The sequence below is a fragment of the Amphiprion ocellaris genome, chromosome 21 (genome assembly GCF_022539595.1).
Source record: "Amphiprion ocellaris isolate individual 3 ecotype Okinawa chromosome 21, ASM2253959v1, whole genome shotgun sequence".
NCBI lineage: Eukaryota > Metazoa > Chordata > Actinopteri > Pomacentridae > Amphiprion > Amphiprion ocellaris.
In genome coordinates, this window is record NC_072786.1 from 12,008,741 (window position 1) to 12,022,887 (window position 14,147).

Sequence of the window (14,147 nt, forward strand, 5' to 3'; positions counted from 1 at the left end):
AAAGTACTAATTGGATTGAATGAACCTTCCAAATCATAAGTACTTGAACAGAAACTAGTATTTTGCGAGGAATAAACCTTTAAAACTGTAAATGTTTGTACAGAAAATACTAAATGGGTAAAAGAAAACTTTGTAACTGTACTGTAAGTACGTGGACAGTGCTAATTTGGTGGAATAAATCTGTAAAATCATAAGTATATGGACAAAGTAATATTCTGGGATGAACAACCCTTTAAAACTAGAAGTGCTAAACCTTTAAAACCATAAATACTTTGGCGGGAGGTAGTATTTTGGGAAGAAAAAACCTTTTAAACTCTAAGTTCTTGAACAAAAAGTAGTATTTTGGGTGGAACAAACCTTTAAAATTGTAAGTACGTTGACTGAGAGTATTATTTTGTGATGAATAAACCTTTAAAATTATAAATGCTTGAACATTAGTCCTAATTGGGTGAAATAAACCTTTAAAACTACAATTACCTGTACAGAAAATAATATTTTGGGTGGAATTTTTTTTTAAAAATGTAAGTATATGGATTTAAAGTACTATTTTGGGATGAATAAACCTTTAAAACTATAAATGCTTATTTCGGGTGGTATAAAACTGGAAGTATTTTGACAGAAAGTACCAGTTGGGCGACATAAACCTTTGAAACTACCTGTACAGAAAATAGTATTTTGGGTGGAACAAACCTTTTGGAACCATAAGTAGTATTTTAGGCATCCTCCAAAAGGAAAATCACCTGCATCAAAATATCCAAACTAAAAAAACCATGAAAGAATGTAACCAGTTTTGTCATTGGCTTTGCATTTACTCACACATAACACACACTTATTGTTTTTCAGATGGTCACAAATATCAGCAAAATGCATAGATTTTTGCAACACAGACTCACTGCTTTCACGTCATATTGTCATATGCCAGTTTGTCCATTCAGAGCCAGAAAAACACCCTGGATGTGGACTAACTGACTATATAATTCTGACTAACATGCAGGAGGGAAATTGAGTTATTTTGCCAAGTCACTATCATGACAACTTGAACATGTAAATGCACCGTCTGTCCAAAATCTATGTGCAATGAGCCATTTAATGACTGCTTTTAAAACAAGCACTCCCATACAGTAAACCAAAATGCTTTTCCCTTTTAAATGTAGAAATGTTGTATATCGAGGGTGACACCGCTGATGTATTTGATCGTGTCTGTTTTACACCGAGTCACAGCAGATCCGGCTTGCTTGGTTGCTTGGTAACATACGGATCTCAGTGCCCCAATTGTTCTGCCCTCCGCTCCAGCAGCCGTCTCTGTATAAACAGGGATTTAAATTTTATCTTGATGCATGTGACACTGTGGGTAGTGTCGACTCACCCCGTGAACTAGTGGTTCTCAAACTGGGGTGCCGGCTCCTCTGGGAGGACTTGGAGTGACTGCAGAGGGCATTGGGTGAAAAATGGAGCAAAAATAATCAAATTAATGGGATTTGTGTAGGGAAAATAAGCAAAACTTGGCTGATGTTGACCTTTATTTCACTAAAATTGAACTTGAATCCTATTTTATTAGTCGATTCCACGATCACTGCTAATGACTGGGAAAAATGGGTGTTGTGGGAGATATGTGCAAGCATTTTATGGCTTCTGAAGAGGCAAAAAATGTGAGAACCAGTGCTGTAAATGATGCCCTGTTCCCCACCCACACAAGTACACCTAGTAAGGCTAAATGGAGGGTGTTGTCCTGACCAGGGAAACCTCATCAGCAGTGATTTTTAAGAGAAGCAGAGCATGATATCTGTGTTTCTTTGGCTGTGTGATGACTTGCTTCCACAGATGTACACTAAGGACCCAGAGGCATATTCCACAGTTGTTGTTTCCTCATATGTATGTTTTTAGTCACGCTCCATAATTTCTAGTGAGTAAAAACCAAAGTTGCAGCTTTTATTAACCAACATGGGCACCAAAAACACACAAGCCCGGAGGCAAACCAGCAAGTAAGGAAATGGATGATTGTCATCTTTAGTCTTCTAAATCCAGCCTATTGAGGTAGCTCCTTTCACTACACTTCTAACGTGTTTTGTCCTTTCAAAAGAAGCACTTTCAGGGTATTTTCAAATAGCAACATCCCCAAAAGCAACATATCCCAGGGACAATAGATAACATTGTGTGAGGCTGATAATGCCAATTGTTGCTGAGGCACAGAAGGAGATATAGTTACCATTCAGGTTGAAATCTGATCAAGAGTTTCTATAACAACATAGCAACAGAAGGATTTTCCTTCATATCATGTAAGTATTACTGAACATATTCAGTTCCTGTGAGTACAAAAAAAATGTGTTTAGCTGTTTAAACAGCAAGTGGGCGTTGGTGCATTTTATATATTATCCACAGTATGTCGTGTGCGTTTCTCATTTCTCACCAAAACATAAAGTCTTTCTCCTCTATGGAAACGGCAGAACCATGACTGGAAGTAGAGAGAACTCAGAGATCTCTTTTGTGTAATATGACACAGTTAGAACACTGCATATCACTAATAAAGTTGGATTTCTTGGATGATTTATTTTACAAAATTTATTTTATTTTATTTATTTGTAAAAACTGTAATCAGCATTGCACAACATTTTTCAAACTCCCACAGGTGTTACTAATACTGGGAGGAAATGGCGGCTTCACATATAGATATTTTATGTATGTACAACTTCAATTTGTTTCCATTTGTGTCTTGTACTTGCCTTGTGCTGCAAACACTGGCAGCAGTTCAACCGAAAAGTTGTTGAATTTTTGTCACATGACTGTTGGTCGCAGTGGAGTCACTAACAGATTTATATTTCTGCCGAAGAGCACAGGATTTTTTGTTTTTTGTAGATTCTGCTTAAAGCAAACAGTATATTTTTGGTGCTTTGTTAAAACAAGACACGCAGAATAAAGTGGTTTGGATGAAATATCACGATTTTAAGGTTAGAGTGAGAGAGTGAGAGAGTAAAAAAAACATTAATCCTTTATATTTTTCCAGGTTCTGGCTCTGATCAATGGTGTAATTTTGGCGATTCTTTAAAAATATAACAAGTTTGTCAAACCTGCTAAAATGTAGATAGATTAAAATTACAACTAAGTGAAAAAGAATTTTTAAAACATATGATTCAAACAGCAATTTACTACATGTGGTTCTGCAAATAATTTAATAGCAAAAAAATAAAATGTTTGATTTCTAAATGCCAAAATAATCTCTATTTCTCACGTTGCACAGACGTGACAGAATGCACGATTTGTTTCTTTGGACATTCTTCAGGTCTGACTTCCTCGTCACTGTCCTCTACCTTGCATAATTCTTCAGCCTGCAGTGATATTCCAAAGTCTAAGCTCAGTCGAAGTAGTCTTCTATGTCGATGTTGGGGTTGAGCAGCTCCTCTCCGTACGGCGTCAGATCCATCTGGTTCAGGATCAGGTTTTCAAAAGTCTCTTCCAGATCTGTTTCCCCAATCAGCACCGCTCCCACCATCCTGCCTCCGCTGACGACCACCTGGAACAAAAAATCAGGACTAATTCCTCTATTTTTTCACAGACATCTGCAAATGACTCTTCTTTTTTATGTCTATTTTATGTCATTGATTTCAGCTCAGACTAGCCATGTTGGTCATTATAGCAAATGTTTTTTTTCAGATGTCACAGACACCACAAACAGCATCTAAAGAATGTGATCTTTAAATATTGCTCAGTTGAGATGCGTAGAAAGCAACAAATTCTTGCTTTTGTTGTCAGTAAATAAGCCAGAAATAGAAATAGGGTAATTCCATCTCAAATCATCAGAGTTTTGCAACTATTCCTGTTCAATTTGCCTGAAATTCTTATAGCATAAAATATGGATATTTATAAAGATATCTGTATAATTTGAGCTTGATATTTCCCAAGCTTTTCAAAATATATCTATTTTTAAATTGGTGTGGACCCACTTTCAGCACGTTTAATCTCCCATATTGGACAAGTACATCAAATAATCTCTGCTTATTGGAGGGTTGAAATCTGAAAAAAAACATTTTTAATCATCATGAAAAGTCCCATCTTTGAGTTCACTAAACAAAAAAAAATAAAAATGCAGGAGTCAACGACTGATAACATTTTGCAAAATATGTAGCCGCATGTCACAAGAATACAAAACAAAATATACAGAACGCGTTTTAAATATGAAATACTTTCTTTGAAAGCAAATGAAAAAAAGCTATTTTTGTTGAACTTTCATAACTGACTATTTATGACAAGTTGGGCGACAAGAACGAAAGCACTGACAGACAGCCAAGTAGAGCAGAGTTCAGTAGTTTGTCCCCTCATGGTGTGAGATGGAATGACCCAATAGACGGCCAAAATAAAAACAGCAGACACACCAACACCAACGCAATAAAATGTTATCACAACATGATTCCCTTCCACGTCATCACCTTGACATACTCCTGGCCCTTGGTGCAGCGTACCAGCAGCTCCTGGTCCGGCCCCAGCCCCTGCCCGTTAAACTTTCCCAGCAAGACCACCTGAGGACAGATCATAAGACAGGAAGTTGTTCAAGCATGCTGGGAATGAGCCGACTGGCAGAGAAAGAGGGGACTCTGGCGCTGGGGAAATGACCTTCATGGGTCTTGAAGGTAATAAAAAAACAGTTACAGAAAAGTAGCAGATGATTAACAAACTGGTTATTAGTTGAATAACTTTAATGTCCTGCAGTAAAACGGCGCTGACCTTGTAGTTGAAGAATTTGGTGATATGGGAGAAGAGTTCAAAGCAGAAGTCCAGCTCTATGGGTTCTGATAGAACCTCTGCTGCCATACAGCGGCCAGCGTACCAGCCCATCTGACGGGCCTGAGTCCACAGACGCATCTGCAAACAACACACAGTATGACATTTTAATATACATCATAGAGGAAATGTAATGCATAACATTATGTTTTTAGCTTCTCATCTTCTATATAGACTCTAACTGCCTGAATAAAGTGTCGCCAGAGGAGGAAATTATCTGCAATCTATTATTAGGTTTATTCTTTTTCTTTTAGTTAAAGGTTGCAAGTACTTGTGTTTAAATCCAAGCAGTTTCTGGGCAGTTTTTGCTTGTTTGGGCTCATTTTTACTGCATTATAAAGTCCTGCACTTCGATGGAAACAGCACAACTGCTGCTAGAAGAAGAGAGAAGTCACCTTCATGGTGGCTCAGCATACTACAGATATTTTATGAGGTACATTTTAATTGGTTTCCATACTCCACACAGCCTGCAGTTCAGCCCAGTTCCACTGAAAAGTCCCTGAATTCGTGGGACATGACTGTTGGTCTCAGGTCAGTACCTAACGAGCTTTTTTTGCTGTACCAATAAGTGCAGAATTTTGCATTTTCTTACAGAAATTGGTCATTCAAACTGTTTATTTTTGATATATTTTTTAAATAAGACATGTAGAATAAAGTGATTACAATCTTATACTATATTTTCTATTATAATTGGTTAATTTTCCTTAAAAACTATATGTACCACATGATCAGTTCAAGGATCAGTGGAAAATTTTAAGATATTTCCTGTTTTTACTGTTTCTGGTTTGGAAAAATGACGTCATTTCTGTGCTTTTTTTAAAGACATTTTTCACACACACTTGTGGGTTTTGGAGTTGGGATGGTTGGGTATTGATGACAGAATCAGATGAGTTAAGTGTTCTGGAATAACTGGACAACAACTGGATTTACTCTGATTTAAAAAGCAGAATGTGAATGATGGTACATCCAACTTTGCTAAAATCAAATCAAATTGCTCAACCTTCTATTTAGGTCTCAAGTCAAACCATTTGTTGTTCAGGCACAAAGGACAACGTTAATAACCTTACAAAGAAGCAAGGTGTAAAGTAACTAATGCTTTTCTACACAGATTAATAGAATATTAGTTAGTTTACCTGCTGCCATAGCGGACTATGCTTCCAGCATGCAGTGCAAACGTCTCCTGCTGCGTACACATCTGGCTCTGACGTCATCATATGATCGTCTACTTGCAGGCCGCCGTCATTTGCCACTGAAAACTAAACACATACAGCAGAAAGTAAAGCTTTCATATAAAAGTAACATGGAATTAGGGAGGGAGATAACGAACAACAGACAAAAGAAGTCAAACACCAACTGTTTACAGTAGAATTTACACTAATTTCGAACCCATCCAATTCATGTACAATAGTTTATGTGTAATTCTTTAATACTCGTGCAATATTATAATTTATTCATAATATAATTTGTTTTGTAAGTATAATGCCACCTATCTTCAGAGTGTAAATTCCACTTTTATTAATTCACCTGTAATGTTTCCTTCTGTTCATAGAACGCCTGTAATATGTGCAACATGGCTGAAGCTATTTTTATGCCTTTATATAGTACTTCTTCCTTAGCGCACCTAAATTTTTTAGATTGTTACATTTATAAGTTTCAGTTACCAAGACAAATTCCTTGTGTGTGGGAGTTCACTTGGCAATAAAACTTTTTTTGGGAAGCCCTGATAGCTCAACTGGTTGAGCGAGTGACCCATGAACGCATCAGCCTGGGTTCTATTCTAGCTCACGGCCCTTTACTGCATGTCTTCCCCTCATTCTTCTCCATGCTTTCCTGTCTGCCTCTCAACTGTTCCTGTCAAATAAAGTCTAAAAAATAAATAAAACTTTGTCTAATTTTGATGCAGTGGTTTCCTCCAGAGGCTAAAAACCAGACCAATGAAAGGTCATCTGTCCTGTGCTGACATCTAGGAGCATTAAATCCACTTTACCAATTACGAAGACAAATAAGATTGTAGGTAAAAGCAGATCTCACAAAAAAGGCTCTGTGTTGTTATCCCGGCTAAAACAATTAGGAGCACAAGAGCTCATTTGTTCTTTATTTATATCGGCAAAAGCCTTTCATGTGCTTCAAAAATTGGAGCAGGAAAATATTGTCCCATATTAGGAGCTGTCATGGAATTGTGTGTGCAATCTGCAGACATGAAATCAACAATAGCACTGTGACATCTTAATGATATCGGGTCAGACATGTGGCAATACAATGACTGACAAACAGTGGGATTGGGTTTAATACTAATACAAAGCAAGTGTCCCCAAAGCCTGAAGATCCCCACAGCACTGGCACACTTACTAATAAATTCTAGTTTGCATATGGATGAGTTTTCTTACGTTGTTGCCATGGAGAAACGGCTCGGTGTTTGGCACGACACCGGTGGCACTGACAACGAAATCGCAGCCAAATGTTTTGCCATTGGTCAGCTGGATGTAAACTGGCCAGGATCCTACTGAGACAGAAGAAAAGCCAGACGGATTAAAAAGTGGAGGAGGAGAAAGAAAGGAAAAATAAAGGGGGGGTGGGAGCATTTAGAGGACAAGCCCGAGGAGCAAATCTAGTTCTCACCGCTCTCTGGTCTTAGTGTTTGCTGTGGGGAATTGAGGAGCTCCTCAGAGGTGAGGATCTTTTCCACTTCGCACTGGTATTCCACTGAAACTCTGCGGGAAACCTGAGCACACACCAGCCAAGTGAAGAGACTTTTTGGAACAGGAAGATAATATACACAGTACAGAAGGTCAAAAGTGATTGTTTTACATTACATTAGCTGCTTCCCACAGAAACACACCGACCTTCATGCATAAAGGTAGCAAACGTGCACAAACTGTCTCACCTGCTGGGCTCCTCGAAGAGCTATTCCTTCATGCCAGTCTGGACCCAGAGCACTACCAGGCTCTGTAGGACCAGAACCATGTCCTCGTGAACTTCTATCTGAGAATAAACAAACACAAAAGTACATCTGAGTGCTATCTGTCCTCCTCTGACAGTTTTCTCCTCCATTCTGTCACATTGTCTCTCGCTGTGGGCTCATTTTTCACTGCAATATAAAATCCTGCACCTGTATGGAAACACAACAATCAGTATGACACAGTCATAAAGACATAAATTTTATTGTTATTTATATATATATATATATATATATATATATATATATATATATAAAAAATATATATATATATAAAAAAGAAAAAGCGGAAGTTTAACTTCCTTGATCGCTCATCTTGCTAAAATGTTTTTTAAAACCTGGAATCAACACGTACAATATTTTTCCAAGTGCCCACAGCTGTTACCAAAACTATAAAAAGGACTCTACATGCTGTAGATTTTGGCCTATTTACATGTTAAGTTTCTTTCCATATTTGTCTCTTTACACTGTGTAAACACAGCCTGCAGTTTAGACGAGTTTTTGCCAAAAAGGAAAAAAGAACAAAAGCTAAATATCTGTGATTACTTATTTTTACAATAACTAAAAATGCTGGAATTATGTCCAACATTTTTCCAAGTTCCAGCGTAACATGGCAAACATCCCACTTGAGGATCTATAACTACACAAGCCATCAAATCCAAAAAAAAGGCCAGAGAATAAATCAGCTCAAGTAAAATGAATGTTAAAATCATTCATTTTTGAAGGAAAAACACATGTAACTGTCCAAATGCCCTTTTAAAACTACTTTGACTGATCAAAAATATTACAAAACATACACAAAAAATACAATACTGGGCTGAGCTGAATGAGACATCATCAATAACGACTGTGCTTACTATACATATTTTACTACTGTATGTTACAAGTATAATATTATAGTATGCTACAATCGTACACTATTACGCTTATTTTTTCATTAGAATTGCACATATGTTCAGCAGTGTGCAACAAGCCATCTTTACAACAATAATCTATACGACTGTTTTCAGAGGCTACACTTCTACATACTATTTTTCTACTAGATTTTTATATTTGCACATTTCTTAGTATGCTTTTTCTATTTAAATTCCTGGTTTTGTAAGTGAACCAACAGCATGCTGCTTAGTTTTGTTGCATATTACACAATGACAATACAAGAATTACATTCTCTTTTCTAATATTATGATACTTGTTGCATTTTAAATAAAAGACTTATATTCTAGATTTTCTTAGTATTATAATACTTATTATATTGTTAATTTGTTTTCATACTCGTTTCCTATCTGCTCCCTTTAAGCACAGCCTGCAGTTCAGGAAAAAAAGTCCCTGAATTTTTGTCACAAGACTGTTTATCGTAGCCAAGTCTGTCATGGCTTCTCAGTTGCACTAAGGGGAAGCAGAACCTTTACATTTTTGCAGAACCTACTTCAAAAACATCCATCATGTCTGTCTTATTAATGCAGTAGTTTTGAGTTCTTTTGCTCAGACATAAGGTGAAACCATAGATGTTGATTTTTACCTTGACAGTTTCGGCATCATTTTCAACATCACAGAATCTAGTTATTGCGAATGCTTTATTTTTCGCAAACGTTTCAATGAAACGTGTATAATAAAGGGATTTTAACAAAATATCGAGATTTTAAGCTTAGATTTGGTTACATTTCCTAAGAAAGAAAGGTCACAGACAGCTTAAATTCCAACGCTGCTCTCTGTTTTATATTTTTCTGACTATGATAAGTAGTGTAGTTCTGGCAATTCTGGAAAGACAACATGCCTTTCAAACCTGCCACAGGTTTTGGAGCTCAGAGGGTTAAAAAAAGAAGAAGAGCATGATGGTGCAGTAAGATGTCGCCCTGAAACACAGGAACTGGAAGTGAAAATTCCTGTCAGACCTGCTGTGAAGGTCTGTGAGGCTCCAGGCGCTGGCTCTTCTGTAGTGTAGCGAGTCCTCTTGCAGGGAGCAGCTACCTCTGGTTTGTCAGCCTCGAGGGATGGGATGAGGAACTGTGCAGCTCCGGCATCAAAGAAGGTGTTTCCTATGGCTTTGTCCTTCACAGCCCAGATTACTTCACAGCCCTCCACCTCATACCTAATCGATACATGTTCATTAACATCGAATGGATGAATGGACAGTGTGAAAAACTAATCAATATGTGATGGTTGCAGGGTCAAGTGCTCAATTACAGTCAGAAAACATATAAACATTTTCTTTTCAGTGCTATTTCAGCATTTTGGTTGGGGTGGACTTACACTAATTCCAAAGCAATCCCTCCATTTCCAACAACAACAATTCTCTTTGCTTTACATAAACGCTTCTGAAACTCCTGAAACACAAATAGAGAAAAAACTGATCAGCATGTTTTGTAATCTTCAACCAAAAGGTCACCGTTTCGACTATGATAATTAACAGGCAATTTCAATCATTTGCACACATACATCTCATGTTTCCCTGTGTGTAAATAATCCAAATGTGCATCACATTTCAAACCATTAATAAATAAATATAAATAAAAAGATGTGCCTTTATTTTAAAAAAAAAAAATCTGAGATACTACAGTAGTTGCAGTAGATAAGATTTGGATGTAGTATTGTACACAAGGCTAGCGTCTAGTAGTATCTAGCAGCAAATATTTCTTTAGTAGATTCAAAGAAAAAGAGAGGAATAAATGGAGAACAATACATAACAATAGAGACAAGTTTTTTTTTTGTCTGGACAAACTTTTGAAGTCTTATTAGTTCAGTGTCCTCATGAATCTAAAATTTGCACATCAATAACCACAGAAACATCCAGAAACACTGGCTTGTACCTGGGCACTGTCTGTGTCTCGAATCCCCAGCACATAAGGGTTTTCCTTCATCAGGAGGTTGGGTCGGCCACCACTGCAGATACACAACTTCTCATAACCAAAAACCCGACCATCTGCGGTTTCCACAGACTGAGGAAGAGAGCAAAAAGTTTCAATAGATTTTCGTTTAGGTAAGTGGTGTTTCTTTAGAAATTTTAGACATCAGAAATTGTAGGTGTTATTTTAGACATTAAACTGATTCATCTTCTGCCAAATTTGTAGTCTTAATGTCAGCCCTGTTAAACTGAACTTGGACTGCACATTGTAACAACACGTCCACAAGGTGGCGACAGTAGACAAATAATAATCACAACGTTTTTATGGAGCTGTGTTGCAGTAAATCACTGTCTGCATCATGTTACACTGCATTATGGTGTTATATTTGTTGCATATATAATTGATCTGCAGTCACAAATATTTAATGCAATTAGATTATCTGGGCAGAATTTTGTTCATCTGTCAAAAAAGTTCTTTACATGTGTTTCTGTGTGAAGTGATTTGACAGCAGAATGGATGACAGTCAGGTTGGGAAATTTTTCCTCCAGAACACTGGATGGTTTCTCCTCCACATCAAACTCTTCCAGGGTTTTGGACACCTTTCAAAGGAGAACAATGGAAAAGTACACAATTCTCATCGCTCAGTAAGTCAGAAATTAGGTTTTAAACTTTTTCTGAGTCAGAAAACAAGACCATCTGCATGCTGGGTTGATATTTCTGTCCAGTTGTACATTAATATAATGTAGCTTTAAAAACAAAACAAGTTCTCAAATCTGTGAGGTATTTTATTGTTAGTTACATGTATGTATAATGCTTTGGACAGCAGAAAACACATCTTTAACCCTCCTCCTCATTATCATCCCCCATCTAACCTGCTTATAGTTGGTCACTGCCTTGATGTGAGGACCTGCTGTGATCAGAGCCACATCACCTGAAGGAATCTGGGATGTTAACTGTCAATGAAGAGTACGTTTCAAGTTACATGACATGTATTACACCAGTAAAAGCCTTTATATCTAGGTTACAGATCCACAGAGTTAACGTATTATTTATCAGCAACTCATTTTCACCTGCTCAACACATGTCACACCCGCGATGCCTCCTCCTACGATCACAAATTTAAATGTTTTCTCCTGTCTCTCTGCCATTCCTCTCAAATGCTAACTAGCTAACACGAGTTAGCCGAGCATTTTCAGACGCCGAAAAGTGGACAAATTGTCCCTCAGACTCTTCATTTTGCTGCAACACGACGTCTATACATATTTAAGCCTCAACTGGTTTGTGATTGGAGTGCCAAAATATGTTTCAGTCACAAGTGTTTCTTGTGGTAGCCAGCCGGTTTTAGCACACATGAAAATGACGTAGCGCTACTTCCGTGTTTACAATTAGCTACGGCAAGCAGCAGGGGAATTTTACCGCGCTTGAAAAACAGTTGCAATACAGATACATTTGTGACACCTGCTGTCTATGGAGGCAGGAATATCTGTCAATAACCTTTATATATTTTACATAGCCTTGTTCATTTACATCCACTGCTGCTTTGTTTTACCTGTCTATTTCGCTATTATACTTGTGTGCTGTATTACTTTACCTCCTCTGCCACCTACATTATAACCAGTGCAGTTCTACTTACTCATAATTATGAAGAACATACAAAAAAATTCAGGTTTCTACTTTCCAAAAAGTGTTTCCAGCCCTTACATTGTGACTGAAATATTATTATGGCATTAAAAACACTATGATGATTGCAAATGAGATAGTTTCTTTACCTACAGTGTGTTATCAAATAGAAATGCAGACTTTAGACATACCAAACCCACACAGCCTTAACATTGGCAATAATACTATAGTATATCCTGTATTTTGAAATATCATTAGTGATTAAACTGCAAACCCTAAAGTTAAACAAAGACACACCTTTTGTTTTACCTCAACACAAACAAAGTTCTGTGTATTTGCACATTATAACTGTTTGACCCAGATAAAAGCAGCTTTATGAGTTTTCAGTTCATGATAACTGTTTTGACACAGCATTTTCTCTTTTGTAATTTTAGAATCGTCTTTTAGTAATGTAAAAATAAATAAATACAACAACAACCCTGCAGGGATTGGATTAAATTATGAATTTCTTATTTTTACTCAACAAAATCTTAAAATGTAGCACATAAATCACATATTTTTCTGACTCTGAGAAAAAGTTTGAAAATGTAATCCCAGGACCTTCAGTAGAAATCAACTGGACTTCCCGTTTAGGTTCTTGAAGATGCTTAAAATGTAATTTCTTCAGTCTGTCACTTCAAAATAAGACGTTCTTCTTAATGTCTGACCTGATAAAATATAGATTAAGTACAAAACACTTTTAAAAAAAATCAATCTTTAAAAATCTGATCTTTTTTTTTACTGTAAATGTTACAATAGGGAAATGACCAAAACTATGCATAACTGCTGAATTAAGATTTAGTAGATTTGGTTTGAGGATCCTGCCATTGTGCAGACAGACACACTATCACATATTACAGGGAGCCTTTGGTGAAAGTAGTAATACTTAAGTTTGTCAAGCTATGACAAGTAAAAAACAACATTCCCTGTGGAAAAAAGGATGTGTTAATAAGTCAATCTTCATAAAATGTTATGATGCATAATATTGTATTTTTAAAAATCAGTTGGCAAGGTTCTATATGTTGTTTAAATTCTTCACCACCTCTTAAAACAAACCAAACTCACCTTCTATCCATGTATCTATCCATTTTAATTCTAGCTGGACAATTTTTCCACCTATCTGCACTGCTAGTTAGATTACAATCAGTGACATTACTAATTTAGACCTATTTTTGTGAGCTAAATTTGATCTAAATTCATCATATCAGAACTGTTTTAACAATAAAGTTAGCATTTCGTGTGTTTGAAGGAATTCCGTGATCATTTTCAGTAATTCTTCCTCTGGTTGTGCCATCCATGTAGGGAAACAGTGTGCTTGATAATATACTATGCAATTTCTATACATTTGTTGTTTATATCCATGAAACATGAGTCATATTAGACAGAAAATGCAATTTCCAGCTTCAGAAAACATTAATTTTAGTTGATTTGGTCGCCTGCATTAGTGTGTATTACTGCAAAAGATATAAGTCAGTTCCAGTGGAGGTTGAAGTCATTTATTGTGGTGTCAGTGTGACCTTCTAGTTTATATTTGGATCCTAACTGTACCTTTAATGTCAGAGATTAATGTGGTCATGAATCAGATCTAAAATTCCATCAAAACATTCATTACTGGTGTGATAAACAACTCAGCGGCACACAGCAGCTGAAGCCATTTGTGGTATTACATGAAGTAATCGGCAGATCTTGACACGATCCCCGTTCTGTCAGATAATGGCTGCATTATTTTTTTGGATTCATCAGCAAAAAGCCGGCACTTGTTCTATTTTTGAAAACCCTTTTATGCAGGTGTTAACCATGCATGGGAGTATTGATGTCAGCGTCTGAGATGATCGGGTCGCCGGTAATCAAATGCAGGTTAATGCTGTGCGTCATACTTCCCCTCTTGATTTTTCATTACATTACCCTGAAAAACC

General features: G+C 36.8%; 1 protein-coding gene across 2 annotated transcripts; it reads right to left on the reverse strand.

The window, feature by feature from the left end:
• Positions 1–2,541: 2,541 nt before the first annotated feature.
• pyroxd1 (pyridine nucleotide-disulphide oxidoreductase domain 1) lies at positions 2,542–11,950 on the reverse strand. 2 transcript variants are annotated; one of them, XM_023289204.3, is made up of 13 exons: positions 11,643–11,950; positions 11,445–11,525; positions 11,052–11,171; positions 10,537–10,665; positions 9,980–10,053; positions 9,622–9,818; positions 7,658–7,755; positions 7,393–7,495; positions 7,161–7,273; positions 5,907–6,029; positions 4,717–4,854; positions 4,422–4,511; positions 2,542–3,508 (listed from the first exon to the last, which is right to left on the reverse strand). In XM_023289204.3, exons 1-13 carry the CDS (start codon positions 11,718–11,720, stop codon positions 3,350–3,352), a joined length of 1,503 nt encoding a protein of 500 aa, XP_023144972.1. In that variant the 5' UTR covers positions 11,721–11,950; the 3' UTR covers positions 2,542–3,349. The 2 variants fall into 2 exon arrangements, with proteins under 2 accessions (XP_023144972.1, XP_023144971.1); XM_023289203.3 differs by having other exon boundaries at positions 7,161–7,276.
• Positions 11,951–14,147: the final 2,197 nt, after the last annotated feature.